General features: G+C 37.9%; 1 protein-coding gene across 1 annotated transcript; it reads left to right on the top strand.

Annotated features, from left to right (window-relative positions):
* The first annotated feature begins 311 nt into the window (after positions 1-311).
* STARD6 (StAR related lipid transfer domain containing 6) lies at positions 312-18852 on the top strand. Its single transcript, XM_036245965.1, has 7 exons — positions 312-954; positions 3174-3267; positions 3454-3503; positions 7624-7750; positions 12427-12544; positions 14965-15058; positions 18654-18852. The coding sequence occupies exons 2-7, from the start codon at positions 3178-3180 to the stop codon at positions 18850-18852; spliced, it is 678 nt and encodes a 225-aa protein (XP_036101858.1). The 5' UTR covers positions 312-954; positions 3174-3177.
* The last annotated feature ends 885 nt before the right edge of the window (positions 18853-19737 follow it).

Genomic DNA, 19737 nt, shown 5'->3' with positions numbered 1-19737 from the left:
CTCCGCTCGCTCGCAGCATCCTCCACCGTCACAGAGAGACGCGACACCCGCGCTCGCTTTCAAACTGACCCAACATGGCCCCCGGCTTGCGGTGCGCATGCGTGGTGCTCGGGCGCCGGGGGCGAGGCGGGTGAGGGCCTGGGGGCTGGAAGGGAAAAGTGGCGCCGCGGGGCGTTAGGTCGCAATGCCTGCTGGGAAGTGTAGTTTTTCCTTCATCTCTGGGGTGGGAGTTCTGGACTACGTACGTCCACGTCGCTGCCGCGCATGCCCCCACTTCCGTCACCTCTGTTCGGGCCAGTCTGCGCGGACTACCGGCTGAACCTCTTCGGCGGGCTCCCGGGACTGAGCGAGGGGACTCGGTAGGGGAGACTTGGGCGCTTGCGGCTAACGTTTCGGGCTCCGAGAGCCAGCTCCACCTCCCCAGTCCTTCCAAGTGAGCTCGGTCTGTCCGCTTTCAAAGCACCCCTTACCAGGATAAGACACCTGGGCCGGGGGCAGCGCCCCAGCCCACTTCCTTCCCTCCCCACTCAGTGCCTTCCCCATTTTATCCCTGAGCCTGGCCTTCCCGGGCTTCCAGCCAGCCCCTCACACTCAAAGCGGATGCGGGATTGGAGGAGGAGTTTGGCCAGGAATGGGATTCAACAAACTCCTTGGGGACCTTGATTCCCAGGAAGAATGGCAGTGACCCAGCACGGATTGGGGACCCAGTCAGGCAGCCCAGAAAGAGGGAGATTATTATACAAACAGATGTAAAGACCCACTTAAGAACACCTGTGACCTGTCTACAAGGCTGGCCCAGAAAATGAGGTGCAGAGAATCCAGTTTCATCCAAGTGGTGTATCAAAAATAGATGCCATCTCAATACTGGTTTATTTTCCACTGACCCTATGGGTGAAGATATCCTTGATTACAACACCTAAATATATTCCAGCTCAGCCAATGTTACACTACAAGGTAATACAACTGTAGTCTTGCTGTTTGCTCCTTCCTGTTTTCACTCTAGCCCACTGAACTTAATCTTCCCTTTTTTCTTAGCAAATGAAAAAAATCCAGAAACTATACAGTTCAGCTGAGTGGTTCAGTTAAACACGTTTATTGTGGCAGTGATTTGACAATGAATAAAACAAAGTACCTTGCCCAGCTAGTGTGGCTCTGGATTGAGCAGCCTCCCATGGACTGAGAGGTCCCAGCTGGATCCTGGTCAGGGCACACACCCAGGTTGGGGGCTCCATCCTCAGTGAGGAGCTTACAGGGGGCAGCCCATGGATGTTTTTCTCTCACACTGAAGTTTCTATCTCTCCCTCTCTCTAAAATATCAATAAAAAATTTTTTTTTTAATTTTAAAAACAAAGTACCTGCAGGAGTTTACACTCTATCAGTATGTTCCAATAACCTGTGCAATTCCTGGATTAGACAATATCAAATATGTTGCTGACTGGAAATAAAGAACTGTGTTATATACGCTGGGACAAGCCCAGGTCAGGGACCAGCCAAGGATTGCTAATGGCATTAGCTTAAAAGGTTAGACTTTTTAAATCCACATTCCACCTAAATGTCTTTTTAACTTGTCCTTCTTTAAAATAATTTAATTTCTCTTACTACTTTTTCCTTCCATCTTGGAGCATATATAATGTGCAGATGTTTCCTGATAAGAACATAAAGTATAAGTAAAGGACACTGAGAAAATATAAAGAAACTTACCAAATAAATTTATGTAATTCATGAATCAAAACAATTCTACTTCCACTTTGTTCCTTCACAATTTAAGAGATATGGAGATCTCCAGGAAGATTTGGAGAAGAGTCCCAATAGTTATTAAAATTCTTGACTAGATTTATTAGAAAAGGTAAAGAAACCAAGAATCTACTAAGAAAGAGGACTTAAAATGGTTTATGAAAGCTTTTCAAATAGAGATGTCAAGCCTCGCTGAAGAACTAAACAAGAGAAAATAGATTTGTGTTCTAATCTAAGGAGCTTTAGGTGAGAGCTAAGGAAGACATGGTCTGATAATTAAACTCTAAGGAGGTTTATTGAGGCAGCTCTTTGCAGTTTTTTAAAGGTAGCTTTAGATGTGTCCAATAAAAGAACAGAAACTTTTTGATCACCAAAAAGGGGCCCCACACTGTTTCAATCACTTATAAAAACTCAATCCTTATAATTATCCCATTAGATAGGTATTATTCCTAACTCTAGATTTGAAAATTGAAGTTCAAAAGTTAAGCAATTTATCCAAAATAATATAGCTGGTGTGAGTGGCAAAGGCAGGATTTGAATCCAGCTCTGTGTTGTCATGCTCTTTACCATACCAACCAGCTTCTCCTAACTGAAAACTAGATGATGGGCCAAAGGACCAATGAGACTTCAGCTTCCCGAATTCCTTCACAGCAGAAACAATATCTTACTCAACTGTATTTGTTACACCTGTCACAGTACCTAACCTCTGCTGAATTGATTCAAACTTGATTATTCTGTCTGAAGATAGGACATTTCAACAAAGACACTAATGAAGAGGAATCAGTTGTTCATGTTGGGGAAGAATGTTACAAGCAGAGAGAATAGCGAGTGCAAAGACCCTGAGGTAGGAAAATGCTTGGTTGTAGTTGAGAAACAGCCAGATCAATGTGATTTCATCTAAGTGGGAGAGTTGAAGACAGGAGTTAAATCATTTAGTGCCCTACCACTCACTTTAAAAAGATGAATTCCCAAGAACACCTGATCAACATATTATGGTGCTTTACAAGAGAAAGAAAGCATGATTAAGCTGTTAGAAATAATGATTTATTGAATGACTATTATGTGCCACGCAGCGGAGTAGGACATTTAAGTACATTATCTCATTTAATCCTCACATTAATTCTGCAGGGTTAGGTACTATCCTGGTTTTAAAACTTGAGAAAATGGGGAAACAGAAATATTAAATAATGTGGTTCGCAATTAGTCAGTTGCAGAGACAGGATTTGATACAGGTCTCTCTGACTCCAAAGTCTAGTATTTGTGCTATATACCACATCCACATTTTCTCATCGTGAATAAGATGGAAGGGATATATACATGTAATTATTGTTCATTGCTATGTGACGGGCGCTGTAGAAATAGTATTAAAATGTAATGCAGCATTTTAAAACTTTGCTTGATCACATTCTTACCAAGCATTTGTTTTTAAAACTTTGCAGGTAGATGGACTATAAGGTACTTGCCCAACAAACTGCTCAAGATATTTTAGGTTACAGTCAAGATACATCAGGCTGGAAGGTGGTTAAATCTTCAGTAAGAAAACAAATTAAATGTTTCAAGAGTTTGTTTTTAAATGAGAAACGATAGTAAAGACATTTATTAAATATTTTTTTACAAACCAAATATTTTTACTTTTGCTTTGTTTTATTTTTGTTTGTTTTTTATTTTTTCTGTACTTGACAGCTAATTTATTTGTGGATTTTTTTTTTCCCCTTTGAGAAAAAAGTAACTGTTTCTAGCAAGGCTTCTAAAATATTCCATGGAAATCTGTAAGTACAATTTCCTATTTAAATCATTGTTTTTAATTCAGTGACATTGATGTATCTAGAATTTAATGGTTTTTTATATGCAACAGTGATAACATATTACTTGATAATGATGAGGAATAGAAATTAATAATAAAGTGATTAGGTTGAAATGTGATATTACTAAAATAGAGCAATTATGTACCATCTAATCATTTTCAAACCTGAAGACAAACAAAAATCCTCCTAGTGAATAGTCACTAAAATAGGAAATTTCCACTTCAAGAAATAATTACTATAAAAGCAGTTTGGTATTTTCTGGCTATTAGTAGTATTTTGTGATCTTTTAAACACTTCACTTGTCCATTAAATGAACCACTAAAAATAGTTTGTTTCCCCAATTTATTTCTTTGTCTGATATATGTAATATTTTCTGTAAGCTGTTTTAAGGATATTGGTGGGGGGGGGGGGTCCTGTTATTTCAAATACCAGTACACTAGGGAAATTATGCTGACATTTTTAACCTTATTTTTAAGAGTTGTTCATTTATTTACTGCTCATGATAGCACATTAATGCCATGAAATCATGTTATTGAAAAACTAAATTGTATTCAAATTTTTTTTTGTAAGAGACCACTTCTTTCAACTACTGTACTTCATTTTGTGCTTCTTGCTCTTTTTCACCTGACTAAAATTTACCTATCTGTGTTTCAGTAGAAATTTTTGCTCTAGGACAAAGCTGGTATGTTTTTTCCTGTTCATTTTAATAATTTGCAGGAAGATCATCCCTACCTTTGTTATCTAAATAATTAATTATTCTAATAGTGGAACTTTCAAAAAATAGACTGAGGTGGGGAGTGGGTAAGGTCAAGCCTGGGCACACGGGAATAAATTTTTGGATATTATAGTTTTTTGGTGCCTTACATACCAGTATAGACAGTAACCTATGTATCAAAGAAACCTTGAAAGTTATTTATTCATTCTTCAAATACTTCCTGGGTATTTATGTGCAGGGTGGTGTGTGAGATGCTGAAAGCCAAAGAATAGCCTCAGTTAAGCTGTTTTAAAGCCTTATTGAATTTTTTTATCAGAGATATTTTACTCCTGCATACAAAACAGACCCAAAAAACTGGAACTTTCTGCACACACATTTTAAGTGAAATGTATATGCACTGTATACTAGTTATTTATTGACACATAATATCTTACCACATTATCTTAGTGACTTACCCCATATCTTAGTGACTGACTTAACAGACATGTATTATCTGATGGTTTCTGTGGGTCTGAAATCAAAGTGTAGCTTAGCTTGGTGCCTCTGCTTCAACTGTTCTCACAAGGCTGCCTTCAAGGTGTCTGCTGGAACTTGGGTCTCATCTGAAGGCAGTTCTGCTTCGAAACTCACTAACATGGTCCTGGGCAGGATTCAGTTCCCCGTGGGCTTGCAGGACGGAGGGCCTCCGTTCCTCCCTGGCTCCAGGCTGGCCGCCTTCCCCAGTTCCTTGACACATGGGGCGCCATAGGGCTATTCACAGCAGGGCAGGTTGCTTACCTTCGAGTGAGGGCTTTAGGAAGTGCAACAGAAAGAAAGCAAAGAAGACAGAAGCCAAAGTCTTTTTGCAACCTAGTGTTGGATGTAACTTCCCATCACTTTTGCAGTATTCAGTGTATCAGAAGTGAATCACACAAGATCCAGCCCTGGGATTACACAAGTGTGTGGATAGCAAAGTGGAGATCACGGGGAGCCATGGAAGAGGCTGCCTGTCACACACTGATTTGGGCAAACTCTCTTTTCTTTTTCATGGTTGAGCGATATTCCAGTGAATATCAAACACAGCTTCAAAACTAAGATAAACGTAGTATACATGAAACTCAATTTTGCATGCTTATTTTCTCAAGCACAGCCCACTGATTCTAAATTGGCCATGTGTATGTACAGAAGGAGAGTATGAGTGGGACAGGGTTTTTTTTTTAATATCTATATTATTCTAAATTAGCTGTGGCAGATATTTAGGTTCTTACAAAGGAAATCAATCTGAACATGTTAGGTTGGTCTGCCTCCGTCAGAAGTTTACCTCTCCCAGCCTGGAGTGAGAAGAGAGACTGTGGTCAAATGAACAGAAAAAACTAGGGAAGCTTAAAATTTTTCTAGCACTTCAAAGCTTCAGTTTTATTTAAAGAGTTGTAAATAATCAAAGCAGGAAACATATGCATATGAATATAGAATGTGCAACTGAGTGTAAACATTGTACACTTTGGGGTGTATAGGATGGTTTAATGCACTTTGCCAGACTAGTATGTGAGAAATGTCATCCTTCAAAATGCCCTGTGCTAGGGGAAATGGGATGGATTGTTGAATACATTGTTTTCCAAAACACTCTAGACTGTATTCTATTCTTGGAAATTCACTCTGGAGTTCAGAGAAGTCCAAAAGTGAAGAAACTTGTTTAACTTCAATTCAAACTTGTCCAAATGTTTTACTTGCTTGTAAAAATGGCCTAGATAATGGATCACTTATCAGAGATTTGGATTCTAGTAGAAGCTCTAATTGACTAGATGTGCACAGAGAGAAGTGATTTGTTTTTCATTATCTCCCTGCTACCATCCTCGTGCAAGCCACCCTCATCTCTCATCTGGATTATGTCAGTACCTCCCAATGGAGTCCATATATACTCTTAGCCACATCCCATTCTTCACACAATGGCCAAAGTCGATTTTTGAAATATAATTCAGATGGAGTCACTTCCCTGCCTAAAATTTTCTAAAGGCTTCCCATTGCATCTAAAATAAAATACACGTCCTTTATCATATCCCTGCCTATCTGGCCCCTGCCTACCTCTCTGGAGACTTTTCACAGTTCAGGGAGTTTTATGGTTTTGCCCTGCAGTTAGCCAGAGACTAGTAGCTCAGAACTTGTTATCACCAGCCATTACTCAGAGGGCACAGCCTTGAGCATACACACATTCTCCCAGACCACCAGCAATGAGAATAATTTATAGTTGGGGGACCAATAACTTATTGTTCAGTTGGTGATGGGTCAGAGGTTATACTTAAGTCTTTTATGCAGTAAGGCTTCAGCCCTTTGCTAACTGATCTATTTGTGGTTTGGGGGAAATACCTGCAGATTAGCCAAGCCACATCTGAAGGAAGGAAACCTTACATACTCAGAAACTTTGAAGATATCTCAAAGAGAAAATAAATTCTTATTTGTTTACCAAATCATAAAACCAAAGGTTCAGCCGAAGAACCCTTCGTAAATATGACACCTCTTTTCTGTAATGATAGCACTTGGTTTTTGTCTCCCTTCCTCCAGAAATTTTAACTTTTTATTGGTTTAAAGATTTGATTTTACATAGACCTATTCCCTTGGTTTGGAAATAATGTTAACAGAAAGAGAGAATACAGCCAATATTGTTCATTTAACAATCTGCTGCTAACCAGTGGATTTTAGTCCACTTTTCTTAATTTCAGTAATAGATAAGCAAACCCAATTTTATTGATGGCTAAACAAAAATATCAGTTACTTGCCCAAATCCTGACATGTGAAAATAAATGAAATTCAAAAGTCGGTGCTATAAATAAAGTGGAATTGCGACAGACATGTCCATTCATTGCACATCATTTGTGGCTGCTTTACTGCTATACCAACAGAGTTGAATAGTTGCAGCATAGACCGTGTGGCCCACAGGCCTAAATGATTTACTCTCTGGATCTCTACTGAAAGTTTTCTGATCTCTGATTTATACCACATTACATCTTTAAATTAAGAATTGGGGCCACAAGATATTGCATAGCCACACAAACTTCTTATCAATTACTGTTGACTTATAAATACAGCAGATAAATATTTATAAGAAAGATTTTAGAAAAATCCTAAGTGAATGTAGCCCCTTTAAAAACACAACTATAAAAACATTATACACAAAGTTTGTAGAAAAATGAATTTTGAAATAATTTATGTTAATTATTATAATATATATTTAAACCTTGCTACTTCTAATTGAATATTAGTGCTTTGAATTGTTGATATGACCTTTTTCTTTACTGTTGATTGCTAAGTTAGTCTACTTTATACTGTAACATTATATTTTCAACTTAGACTAAACTTGTTAAATTTGAGTTTTCTTTATTTTGTTAATTATAGATATCGTGTTGAAGGAATAATTCCAGAATCAACATCAAAACTATCTGATTTCCTCTACAAGCCTGAAAATAGAACTACATGGGATAAATCATTGAAAGTGTACAATATGATACACAAGATTGATTCGGTAATGTGTTGCTTAATATTAGAGTTTTCCTGTATTAATATATTTTTAGTTTTATATCTTAGTGATTTAAGTTTATTAAACCTATATTATGTAGCCACTTCATATTTTATAGATTCATATTGATTGAGTTGAAATCTTTATAAAAGCCTTAAAACTTCCTTCTTTATCAATTCCAGGTAGCTTAATTCTGTTTTCTTTTTTTTATCCTCACCTGAGGACACTTTTTCCATTTTTTGTTCAGATAGAGTGGGAGGGAGAGAGAGAGAGAGAAACAGTGACATGAAAGGGGCACATCGAGTGGTTGCCACCCGCACGACCCAACCAGGGCTGGGGACAAACTGCAACCAAGGTACGTGCCCTTAGCGGGAACTGAACCTGGGTCTCTCTGGACCGCAGGCTGATGCTCCAACCGCTGAACCAAACCAGCCAGGGCTTAATTCTGTTTTAAATGCATACCACAAAAGATGTGTGCCTTTGATTATGAGGGGACAAACTCATAGATTTTCCGACATTAGGTGAAAAAAAAAAGATTAAGCATGCCTTCTTAAAGGGAAGTCAGTAGAATTATATTAAACATAATACATTAGATAACAGAAACAATGCAGGCACATACTGTATAGGGATTTAAACAGCATGTAACTTTTTTAAGAAAAGGATAAAGTGTGAAATAATATATACATGGTTATGGTTTTAGAAACAGTTTAAATACATTATCTCAGGTAAATAAATAGAGATGAAGTGGGAGAGTAAAAACAAAGGGGAAAAATATAGGTAATTGGTGTAGAAAGTGAGTCATAGAGGCAAGCAGGGCTTAGAAGAGAGGAGAATAAATGATAAGTCTGAGGTGCGGGTAGATATATATGCATAGCCCATGGACACAGACAATAGTGCAGTGAAGGCCTGGGTAGGGTGGGAGCTGGGTGGAGGGGGCAAAGGGTGGGGGATGGAGGACGTCTATAATACTCTCAACAATAAAAATAAATTTTAAAAAAAGAAGAAAATTCAGGAGGAGAAAGTGAATTAAATGAGAGTAGTAATGAGACATAAAAAGGTAAAAACAAGGCAGTGGTGGGGTAAGGGATTCTGATTTTGGAGCAGCACACTATAAGTCTCTTAAGACTGCTATACATTATGGTATATAAATTATAGCTCAGTAAGATGTTTTTAAAAATTGACTTGTGCCCTGGCCGGTTTGGCTCAGCAGTTAGAGCATTAGCCTGAGGGCCAAAGAGTCACAGGTTCGATTCCAATCAAAGGCACTTTCCTGGGTTGCGATTTGATCCCCAGCCCTGTTTGGGGTCATGCTGGAGGCAACTAACTAATCGATGTGTCTGTCTCACATCAATGTTCCTCTCTCTTCCCCCCCCCTCCTTCCCTCTCCCTCTTCCTCCTTCCCTCCCACTCTATCTGAAAACCAATGGAAAAATATCCTCGGGTGAGGATTAAAAAAAAAAATTGAGTTGCCCTGGCCTGTTTGGTTCAGCGGTTGGAGCATTGGCCCGCGGACCCGAGAGACCCAGGTTCGGTTCCCACTAAGGGCACATACCTCGGTTGCAGTTTGTCCCTGGCCCCAGTTGGGGTCGTGTGAGTGGCAACCACTCGATGTGTCTCTCTCACGTCAATGTTTCTCTCTCTCTTTCTTTCTCCCTCTTTCCCTCCTGCTCTCTCTGAAGATAAACGCAAAAATGTCCTCGGGTGAGGATAAAAAAAAAATTTGGGTTGTACATTTTTGGCTAATAATAACTTTATTAGAAAGAGGTGGTAAATGTGAATATTGGAGTAAACTTTTATGATTTTCACAATTGCATTTCTAAAATTCCACATCACTGGGTCTTTGGCTCTTTGTGTCTCCAAACAACATTCCACTTATCAAAACAAACAAATGTCCCACAAATAAATCTATCACCATCTTACCATTTATTTAGAACTCTATAGGTTAACTTTACCTGCTTTTATTAAATGGATTTTAAAGTTGGGAGTGGGGAAAGGTTATAGAGAAGCCTAGGAAGGTAAGTCAGGTAATAAAAAGCACATATCCATGACCTTCTTGGGATTTGGACATTCGGTTTGAGAAACATGGTCCATCCAAATCCAAACATTGGATTGTTTCATTTCTGATTGTATTTGACTAATTATATAGTTCCATTAGCACTTCAGGTGTTTCTGCTGTTGCCGCAGCTCAGCTGTAATAATGGAAAGAATACTAGACTTGGCACCAACAATCTTGAAAACAGAGTCAGAGAAATTATGTGACTTGCTCAAGGTCAGTACAGCCAATAGATGGTAGAACCAGGATTTATGCCTGATCTCCTGATTCCAAACTCCAGGTCCCTTCCAGTATACCACAGTATCTGTGAATAGCTTTACCCTATACAGTGGTTCTCAACCTTTCTGATGCCGCAACCCTTTAATACCGTTCCTCCTGTTATATGTGGGCGTATCTGCATGTGGACGGACCCCCTGGAGACGGATAGAGGAGCGGTGTCTCGGTTCCTAAGACCATTGGGAATATGTGTTTTCCGATGGTCTTAGGCGACCCCTGTGAAAGGGTCATTTGACCCCCAAAGGGGTCGTGACCCACAAGTTGAGAACCACTGTCCTATAAAAAGAATTATTTTACCTCCTTACGAATATTTATAGTGTTCATTTTCAGGGGTGTGTTTTAATTGATTCATTCATCCCTTTGGTGAGGGAGGGATTCCTCTTCTAGGGTTATAGAGGTGATAAAAACACGTGATACCTGCCTCTAGGCAAATGAGATCAACAGTAGTTTATTAATAATTAGTCACAGCCTAGGGGAGGACTATTATCACTTTGTTAAATTAACATTTGTTAAGTGGAGCATAGCGTGCCTAGTGGTGAGCCATGTTTCAACAAATGATCACAAGAGAAATTGAAATAGAGAAGTTTATTACTCACAGATCCTAGAGGAAGTACACAGCAAGCCTCAAAGGGCCACCCAGAGAGGTCAAGGCAGGGTATAAGCAGAAACAGAGGAAGGACCTGAGGCACATGTCTTTATTAGGGTCTGTGGGTAGAGTGTGTTATCGGGGTTCCCAGGCTAAGGCCTGATTGATCAACTCAAACCAAAAGGAGCAGGGTTTTGGTAAGCTCCAGGGAGGGGTTATCGAAGAGGCTCACAGGAGAAGACCCTGAGAGGCTGGGGAGACTGTTGAACACAGGGCTACCGGGAAAGTCATATCAGGAACTTGCATTTGCTTGGGAGTATGGGCTGTTTATCTAGGGCATGTACTTGCATGAGGGGCTAGGGTGAGTTTAAGGACCCTGCAGCTGCTTGGCCAAACAAAATGGATGCTGAGGCAATACCATGCAGTAGCTTCACTAAACTCTCAAGGATACATCATGCCAGGCAGTGTGACGTAGGAGTTGCCCTCAGGGACAGAGAAAAACCAGGGAGGCAGGCTTTGCAGTATCAAGAGATTGAGGTGACCCCTCACTGCTGCAGGAGGATGAGATTGGTTGTTGGAATAATTCTCCAGGCTAGCAGGAAACTGAAACCCACTACAGTGATACCTCGGTTCTCGAACGCCTCGGATTTCGACCAAATCGGTATTCGACCAGGAGATTCGAGAAACTTTTGTCTTGGAATCCGAACAAATATTTGGAACTCGAACTTCCGAGATGAGCCGAGTTGAGCCGAATGGCGTTCATTCGGCCCAGCGCCTTGCTTGCGTCATCAGTGTGAGTGCAGAGAGAGAGTCACGCTTTGTGGAGAGAGTCACGCTTTACACTGAATTTAACCCTTAGACATACGGTACACTTTTATTTCTTGTTGAGACTTATGTTTTTCTACATATTATATACAAATTAGGCCAGTAAATAGGCATTTTCTGGGGCTTGGAACGAATTAATCCAGTTTCCATTATTTCCTATTGGGTTTCATTGCTTCGGTTCTCAAACAATTTGGTTCTCGACCGTCCTCCTGGAATGAATTATGTTCGAGAACCGAGGTATCACTGTACTCAGGGATGAGTAGAAACTGCCTGATCCAGTTGATAAGGAAGTTTTGGCTAAGGGTCCTTATCTGTGAACAGTCAGGAGAGGAATTTGCAGTAAGACCATTCAAGTCCCTCCCTATTTCCACCAGATGTCTTGTCAGCACATATTATTGGTAACTTAATTTTAGACCTTACTTTTCATAATATATTACCTAACCAATGTGGAATAGATGTAGTACTGTACTGGAAATCAGGAAATCTGGGTTCTAGTTCTGTACTTATCACTAGTTGTTCATGTGACTTAATCTGGTGGGCTTCAATTTCTTCACTTAAAATTTTAAAGAGTAGATGATATAAAGATTACTTTCTGAATTTTATGCATTAATAATGAATAGATATATGATTGCAAATATTTTATACCATTCTGTAGGTTGCCTTTTCATTTTGTTGATGGTTTCCTTTGCTGTGCAGAAGCTTTTTAGTTTGATGTAGTTCCACTTGTTTGTTTTTGCTTTTGTTGCCTTGTACTTATAATAAAATCTTATGTTCCTTTCACATAAAAAATGCAGGCTGGTTTGGTGATAAGTTCTTAGGACTTCAAAAAGCCGTGCTTTTTCCAAATAGAGGCCAATCTTCTGCAGTGAAATTCTTTGGGGAGTAATACAGAGAATAGATATTAAATAATTGTTGCAATCTTTATGCTTTGATTTGTTTCAGGACACATTCATATGTCATACCATTACACACAGTTTTGCCATGGGCTCAATATCCCCCCGAGACTTTATCGACATAGTGTACCTCAAGTGCTTCGAAGGGAATGTGTTTGTTATCAGTTGTAAGTTGAAACATTTTTCCCACATTTTAGAATTACTATGAGTTATTAATATACGTTTTCTTTAACTCACATTTTGGAAGGAATATATTTTCAGTTCTTTATTTTTTATGTACTTGGTGAAACTAATACACAAGTGTATAATGTAGACAAGCCTGCTCTTTTTACCATCTCTGGAGTTGCATTTACATCAGAGTCAATGATTGTGGCATCTCCTGGCCTTTCTGCAGCGTATAACCTGCAGCACTGAGTACAGGTAGACACCTGTAGGCTGCAACTTCACAGCATACATTTTAAAACTACTAAGAAACAAAGTAATCTTTAGGTATATTGTTTTATATTAGAATTGCATAGAATGGACATATCCAGTAACTGATAAAACTCCTGAAGATATTTTCACTAGGTGGGTCTTTACATAAATGTGCTTATATTTCTTTTAGAAGGTGCTAGTTTTGATATATCCATAGCCTCCCAAAATGTCACTCAGTAAAACCCAATGTGTGACCATTTCCTACCTTGCATTATTCACATGAAACATATCAGTTCACACCATGAAGATCTTTGGAGGCAGACAACTCAAGATAAGTCATGAAGGGACTTTGGCAGGACAGTGGCCCAGAGCCCTGTCTCTCTCCATAATTCAGTTTAATCTGACCACTACTATCTGAATAGCTTTCCCTACTGTAAACTACTTGGGGATAGGGACAGTTAGGTGTTGTTATTATTTTCCCACAGGGTTTCTGATGTCTGTGGTACTGAGTTCCAGAGCAGACTGAGGCATAGCTGTGTCCATAGCCCTCAAGCAAACTGTAGCTCTGCTGCAACGTCCCACTAGGCCCTGATGTTCACCCCCTGCGTGTAGTTGGCACTTAGTTACCTCCTTTTTTAAATGAGGGTAGATAAAAATTTACTCACTGCCTACAACACAAAATAGTGTCTGAATCATAGATCTGTTATTTTTCATGTTTTGAAAGGCCATTTCTATCTCATTTTTAGGGGTAAAAAAGAAGTGTGAAGTTAAAATCAACAAATGGTTCTAATCAGTCATTCAGTGATCAGTACTGAATTTGCTTTAAGCAATTTCTTTGAATGAATTATCAATGAATACTGATAGCTTTCTTCTTTTTTTTTTTTTAATCCTCACCGGAGGATATTTTTACATTAATCTTCAGATAGAGCTGGAGGGACAGAAGGAGGAAGAGAGAGACACTTAGACTGGTTGCCTCCTACACAACCACAACCCGCGCTGGGGATGAACCTTAACCGAGGTATGTGCCCTTGGCCGGAATCGAACCCAGGACTCTGGTCTGCAGGCGACGCTCTTACTGCCGAGCAATACTGGCCAGGGCTAGTTTTCTCCTTAATGTTTCTTTTGCTCTTGTTTAGCTTACCATGCTTTGAACTAAATATTTTGGATGTTTATCTCACCAGTAAGGAAACTGAAGTTCAGAGAAAATAAGTTAGATAGCAATAAGGTGCTGAACCAGAATTAAAACTCAAGTCTTTCCAATTTTCCAAAATCATTGCTAACTACCAAACCAGTATTCCTCACAAAAGACCCATATTTGTTCATGGACTATAACATCTTATTTTAAGGACAAGCATATCTCCAGGGGAAAATATGTTAATGTCATTTCTGACAGTGCCATTGTGCCAACATAATAGGCTCTGTTAAGGTGATGAAACAGGTCATAACAAAGGAAAAGTCATTCAACCACATTTGTCTCCTAAGCTAGACCAAAGCTAGTGCTTAACATTGTACTTCCCACAGAACTGATGGCTTATGTTAAAATCATACAGGAAAATCCATCTTCTCAGACAAGAGCAGGATTCAGTTGCACAGAATAAACAAATATATTTTTAAATAAGTTTAGAAAGAGTATATATAATTATAAACAATCATAATCAAATCACCTCCCTTCTATATTCATATACAGTACAGTTGTGCTTCATAATTCCTAAAATTCTGATTTTTAATTACACTTTGAATTTAGGGAATTGGCAGAAAAAGACACTTGAACTATTTTTATTGACAGGCCAAATAAATACATTAAATATTTTATTTAAAAAATGATTAACAGAAAATCTATAAACCCACTCTCCTAATAGAAGTCTCTTCCTTTGTGATTTTTTTCTTTTGCTTCAAATCTCAGAAAATAATAAAATGATACTTTTAACAGTTTTTCCTGAATGTAAAAAGTAACAGCATCTTTAGAAATATTAGCTCAAACTGGTATTTTCTCAGTTCTGGCCTGTGCACACATTCATATGTGCATATATGCACATGTATAAAACTAATGTCAGTGCTGATAATAACTAAGTTAAATTAAAAACTGTCATATATTTTTAAAACATGCTACTTGAAATAGAATTTTTTTACCTTTGTGGAATAGGTTTCATTTTAATTATTTTTAAATCACTAGCTAAAAGTGTGGAATTTCCAGGATATCCTCCATCTTCAGATTATATCCGTGGTTATAACCATGCTTGTGGCTTTGTCTGTTCACCTCTGCAAGAGTAAGTGTTATTTGCATTTATTTATAGTAACAGTTTTTTAGTTCAATTTTTGATTTAACTAAAGGATTTCTAACTAATCAATAGACTATATACCAGCACATTCTATTGGGAAAGATTGCCCCAAATGTGATCTTTAAAATGATTTTATTAAGTATTTTAATATGAAATATAATCAGAAAAGATAATTCACTATAAAGTATGATTTGAAGTTTCTGGGACAAGTCACACATACACATAATTGTCCCCCTCCCTGGTTAACCTTAACCTAATGTTTTACATTTCTTCATTAGAGTCACTTCTGTGAATTATTGAGGAATTTTTGTGAATTAAAAATAAAATTTCCTAGAATTATAATACACTTACATTTATCAGCAGTGTATGATTTATCTTGACTGCATTCTTTCTAGTAGACTGCCTACTAAGAACAGATACCTGCACAATGAGACTTCTAGTAGGCAAATTCAAATAAGTGTTGGAGAAATCAGAGATGAGTCATTCATTGCCTACAGATGGCCAGCCTGGGGATAATAAAAATGGTAACATAAAATACACATTCTGTAAATGCATGTGCATCGATTCAGTGGATATCATTTCATAAAATCTTCTCTAAATGATTTTATGTTAAGTAAATTAGCACATGAAGACAGATGTGAAAACTTTATATTGGTCGGATTATAAACCTCTCAATATGAGAGAAATATTTATTTGAAGGAAGTCAAAAGAAAATTACATTTTACACCTGTATTCCTTATGTTTTCTCTACTGAATTTGAGAACTAAAAGAAAATCAGTTATTTGCATTGATAGACAGGATAATTGGTGCAGATGATGCTGATGTATGAATCTATGGCCAAGACTTGATTCCCCACCGCAGGAGAGAACAGAACAAGAGAAGGACTATTACTCCCAGTCAGCGAGGTAAATCTGCTGCTGGCAGGGACCCTAGTTGGGAAGCCACACACTCTGAAGTGTGCTTCACAGGCAAAGTCCCCTTCTTGTACTGTCAACTCCCTTTCCACTGCAAAAACCATGGGACAGAGCTCGGACCTGGACTTTCCACGTGGGTGGGAACGCGGCCTCGCATCTGCGGAGAAAAGACGTAGTCTCATCCAGTCTCAGAGAAAGGTTCTGGCAAAAACATGCTTCTTTTGTACCTTCCCTTTCCTTGCAGCCCCTCATTTTGGACAGCCGACATTTGTAAATAAGTCATGCAGTAAACTTATAAAACATATTATCAATAGCAAAGGTACTCTCCATTAAGTACTGGGAAGGCTTTCTGGAGTGTAAAACCCTAGTAAACTCAGAGATTTAACCATACAAACTGCTAGTGAATATTCTCAATCCAGCATTTGAAGCACCATAAAAATAGTCTGAACTCTGCATAACGACGGGTGTAAGAAAATTTACCCTCGTGGTTTGTTGGAGCACTGGTCTTCATACCCCTAAAACATTTTGTAAATCTATATTCTGCCTTACATATTTTAAAATTGCTATTAAAATTTTTATAGGATCAAAATAAGAGTGCAATTTCCAGTATACTCTAAATACTGACTTTTTAAAAATTGTTATAGCTCCCTTATAAATGTATCCACTAGAATATAAATACCATAACATCTTAAAACCCACCATTACATTATCAATTCAAAAATACGTACAACCTCTGAGTCAGAAATTTTACATCGTTTCTTTTCTCCTTGAACTCATATCTTTTACTCTTTTTCCCTCACGTAATCTTATCCTAATAAAATATACTTTATGCTTTGAATTCTTCTATCATAGTTCTCTGCAAAATTGAATATTTAATTTTCAAAATTCATTTTATTTTCTGTGATTACAAATATCTAAATGTTAAAAATATAAGTGTGTGTGGGATTAAATTGTTATGTGCATTTATCAAAATAAAATGTATTACTAAATATGTTATATAATTATTAAAATTGTGTTGGAAACACATTTTTTATTAGCAAAACTTAGATAGCACTTACTATGTGCTGGGAATTTTTATAAACAGTTTACATATATTGACTCCTTTGGTCCTCACAATAACTCCATTAAGTAGGTAGTGTTACTACCCATTTTGCAGAAAAGAAAATGGAAGCTCAGAGAGATTAAGTAACTTTCTCAAGGTTACTATTCAGAACTCAGCTTTAAACCAGTGCAGACTGATTACAGAGTCTGTGCTTCTCTACCAGTCACACTCACTTAACTGTGGGTTGATATTACTAATAAAATGATACATTTATTATCAAGTCTAGTCTACTTTGCATTTTATAAACATAAGCACTGAGAAATTCTGTTCACCTAAATAAGTGGATTAAAATGGAAAGAGTATGTCTGTCCTTCAATCCCTTGAAATTCGTCTGAGTTATGAACCATAAATTACAGTAAACTATAATCAAAAACTTTTTTATGACCTATCAACTGACAACTAAATTAGATCCTTAAATTTCATTTAAGCAAAGAATTGACAACATGACTTGGTAAGGATTTGTTACCGTCATTAGTCATTCACTTTCTTAACTTCTAATAGATGAGTTTCCCTTTGTTATCTCAAAGATTTTAATACACCAGGGCAAAGTACCAGAGTACTTACTCAGTACTATTTGGGGTTGGGGAGAAGGGGTATACCTTTGTTTTGAAAAGCAAGAGAAGCGTGAGGTGAACAGGCTGGTAGAAAAGGAAAAGACCACATCTCCATCAGTGATACATTCTCAGATGAGTTTAAGAAAAGATACATAGGGTAGTTAGAGATTTGAAAATGTATTCCTTAAATGTTATCATCTTCTCATACCCCTTGGAAAGGCTTCATATACCCCAGTTTGAAGATCACAGGGCAGATAACTGGAGGGCAATTTGGAAATAAAATTTCAAAATGTTAAATGTGCAAACCTTGACATAAATTCTGTGTATTTATAGAAGTGCAGATGGATATATTACAAAGATGTTTATTGCAGTTTTATTTATAGTGAGAAACAACGCAAATGATAATCAATAAAGAATGAGTTAAGTGAGAGTATGTAATACTGTATGCAGTCATGAGAAACAATCAAGCTGATCTGTACGTATTGACCGAAAGACGTGCATGGTATCCTGCTAAGAGGGAAATAAAACTAGTTGCAGAAAAAAATATCTCTCTCATTTTTTTGTATAAACAAAAAGATATATGCGGGGTATATCTATGTACATAGGTATGCTGTCTTTGTATAAAAATAGACAACAGTCTGAAATGATACAGTCAAAGCTATAGTGAGGAACAGAATGAAGGGAACATTATGATAATTCTGTATTTCAAGTTTCATAAGCATACATTACTTTTGTAACTTAAATCAATATGACAAAAAGGAAAAGCTGACTAAAACTGAAGACTGTAAGACATAGTCTGACTAGTTAATATTGATATGCAAAATGTTTATGAGTGTGAAAATCACTGTACCTTCTGTTTTGCTTTCCTTCCCTCAGTAGCTATGTATTCTATCATAAGCACTATGGAGGGACTCCATGGTGAATAAGACAAGACTCCTGCTGTCTATAAGCTTGTAAATTCAATACATAAATATGAAGATTGTTTATGTTTTTAACTCTTCCTTTGTTTACAGTAACCCAGCACATTCCAAACTAGTGATGTTTGTCCAGACAGAAATGAGAGGAAAGTTGTCCCCATCAATAATTGAAGCAACTATGCCTTCCAACTTAATAAACCTCATCCTCAATGCAAAAACTGGAATAAAGACACACAGAGCTCCACCGGGACGTGGATGTCGCCGTCCTTATCAACCATCACTCAAGAAGAAATGAGGCCATTTAAAATGAGGCCGTGTAAAATCGTGTAGCAGTTACTGCAGTTTACTTCTAAGTCAATATGCATAAATACTGTTAAACTATTCTAGACAGTATTCTTGCACAAATTACTGAAGGTACTTTGTGAAAATAAGAACTCATAGTTGTACAAGAGAACAGTATGAAATATAGTTTTGAATCCCATGCAAGAATGATGTTCAATAACAAGTGTTCTTTTTTTTATCCTCACCCGAGGACATTTTCCCATTTTTTGTTCAGATAGAGTGGGAGGGGGAGAGAGGAAGAGAGAGAAAGAGAGAAACATCGACGTGAAAGGTGCACATCGAGTGGCTGCCACCTGCACGACCCAACCAGGGCCAGGGACAAACTGCAACCGAGGTACATGCCCTTAGTGGGAACCAAACCCGGGTCTCTCTGGACCACAGGCCGATGCTCTAACCGCTGAACCAAACCAGCCAGGGCAATAACAAGTATTCTTAATGCACTTTATCTTCTGCTTTTTTCCCCTGGAAAATGTTCTGCAAAAGAATCAATTAACAAAGCATATACAGCCAAAGGTCAGCATTAATTAAAGATCAAAATATATTTTAAATTATTTTTCCTTCACGTACTGCTTAAAATGATACTATACAAAACATGAGCATAAAAATTGAAAAGAATTCCACTAGAATTATGACCAATGATATTTAGAATTTAAAACTGAATGAGCCATGAGTCAATTTCTGGTTCTAGCCAAGATGTAGTAGCCCATTCTTCCCGAATCCCTCCTCTTACAAGTGAAAGACCCTGTACGTAACACAACAAACAGGCATAGGAAGACATGCACAGGTAGAAAGAGGGTAGACTTCCTCGGGGCCTTTGGGACTTGAGAAATGACATAGT

The sequence above is a fragment of the Molossus molossus genome, unplaced genomic scaffold (assembly GCF_014108415.1).
Source record: "Molossus molossus isolate mMolMol1 unplaced genomic scaffold, mMolMol1.p scaffold_m16_p_6, whole genome shotgun sequence".
In the NCBI taxonomy this organism is placed as follows: Eukaryota; Metazoa; Chordata; class Mammalia; order Chiroptera; family Molossidae; genus Molossus; species Molossus molossus.
The sequence above is the reverse complement of the archived record's forward strand: the minus strand, read 5'-3'. Positions and strand labels throughout refer to the sequence as shown.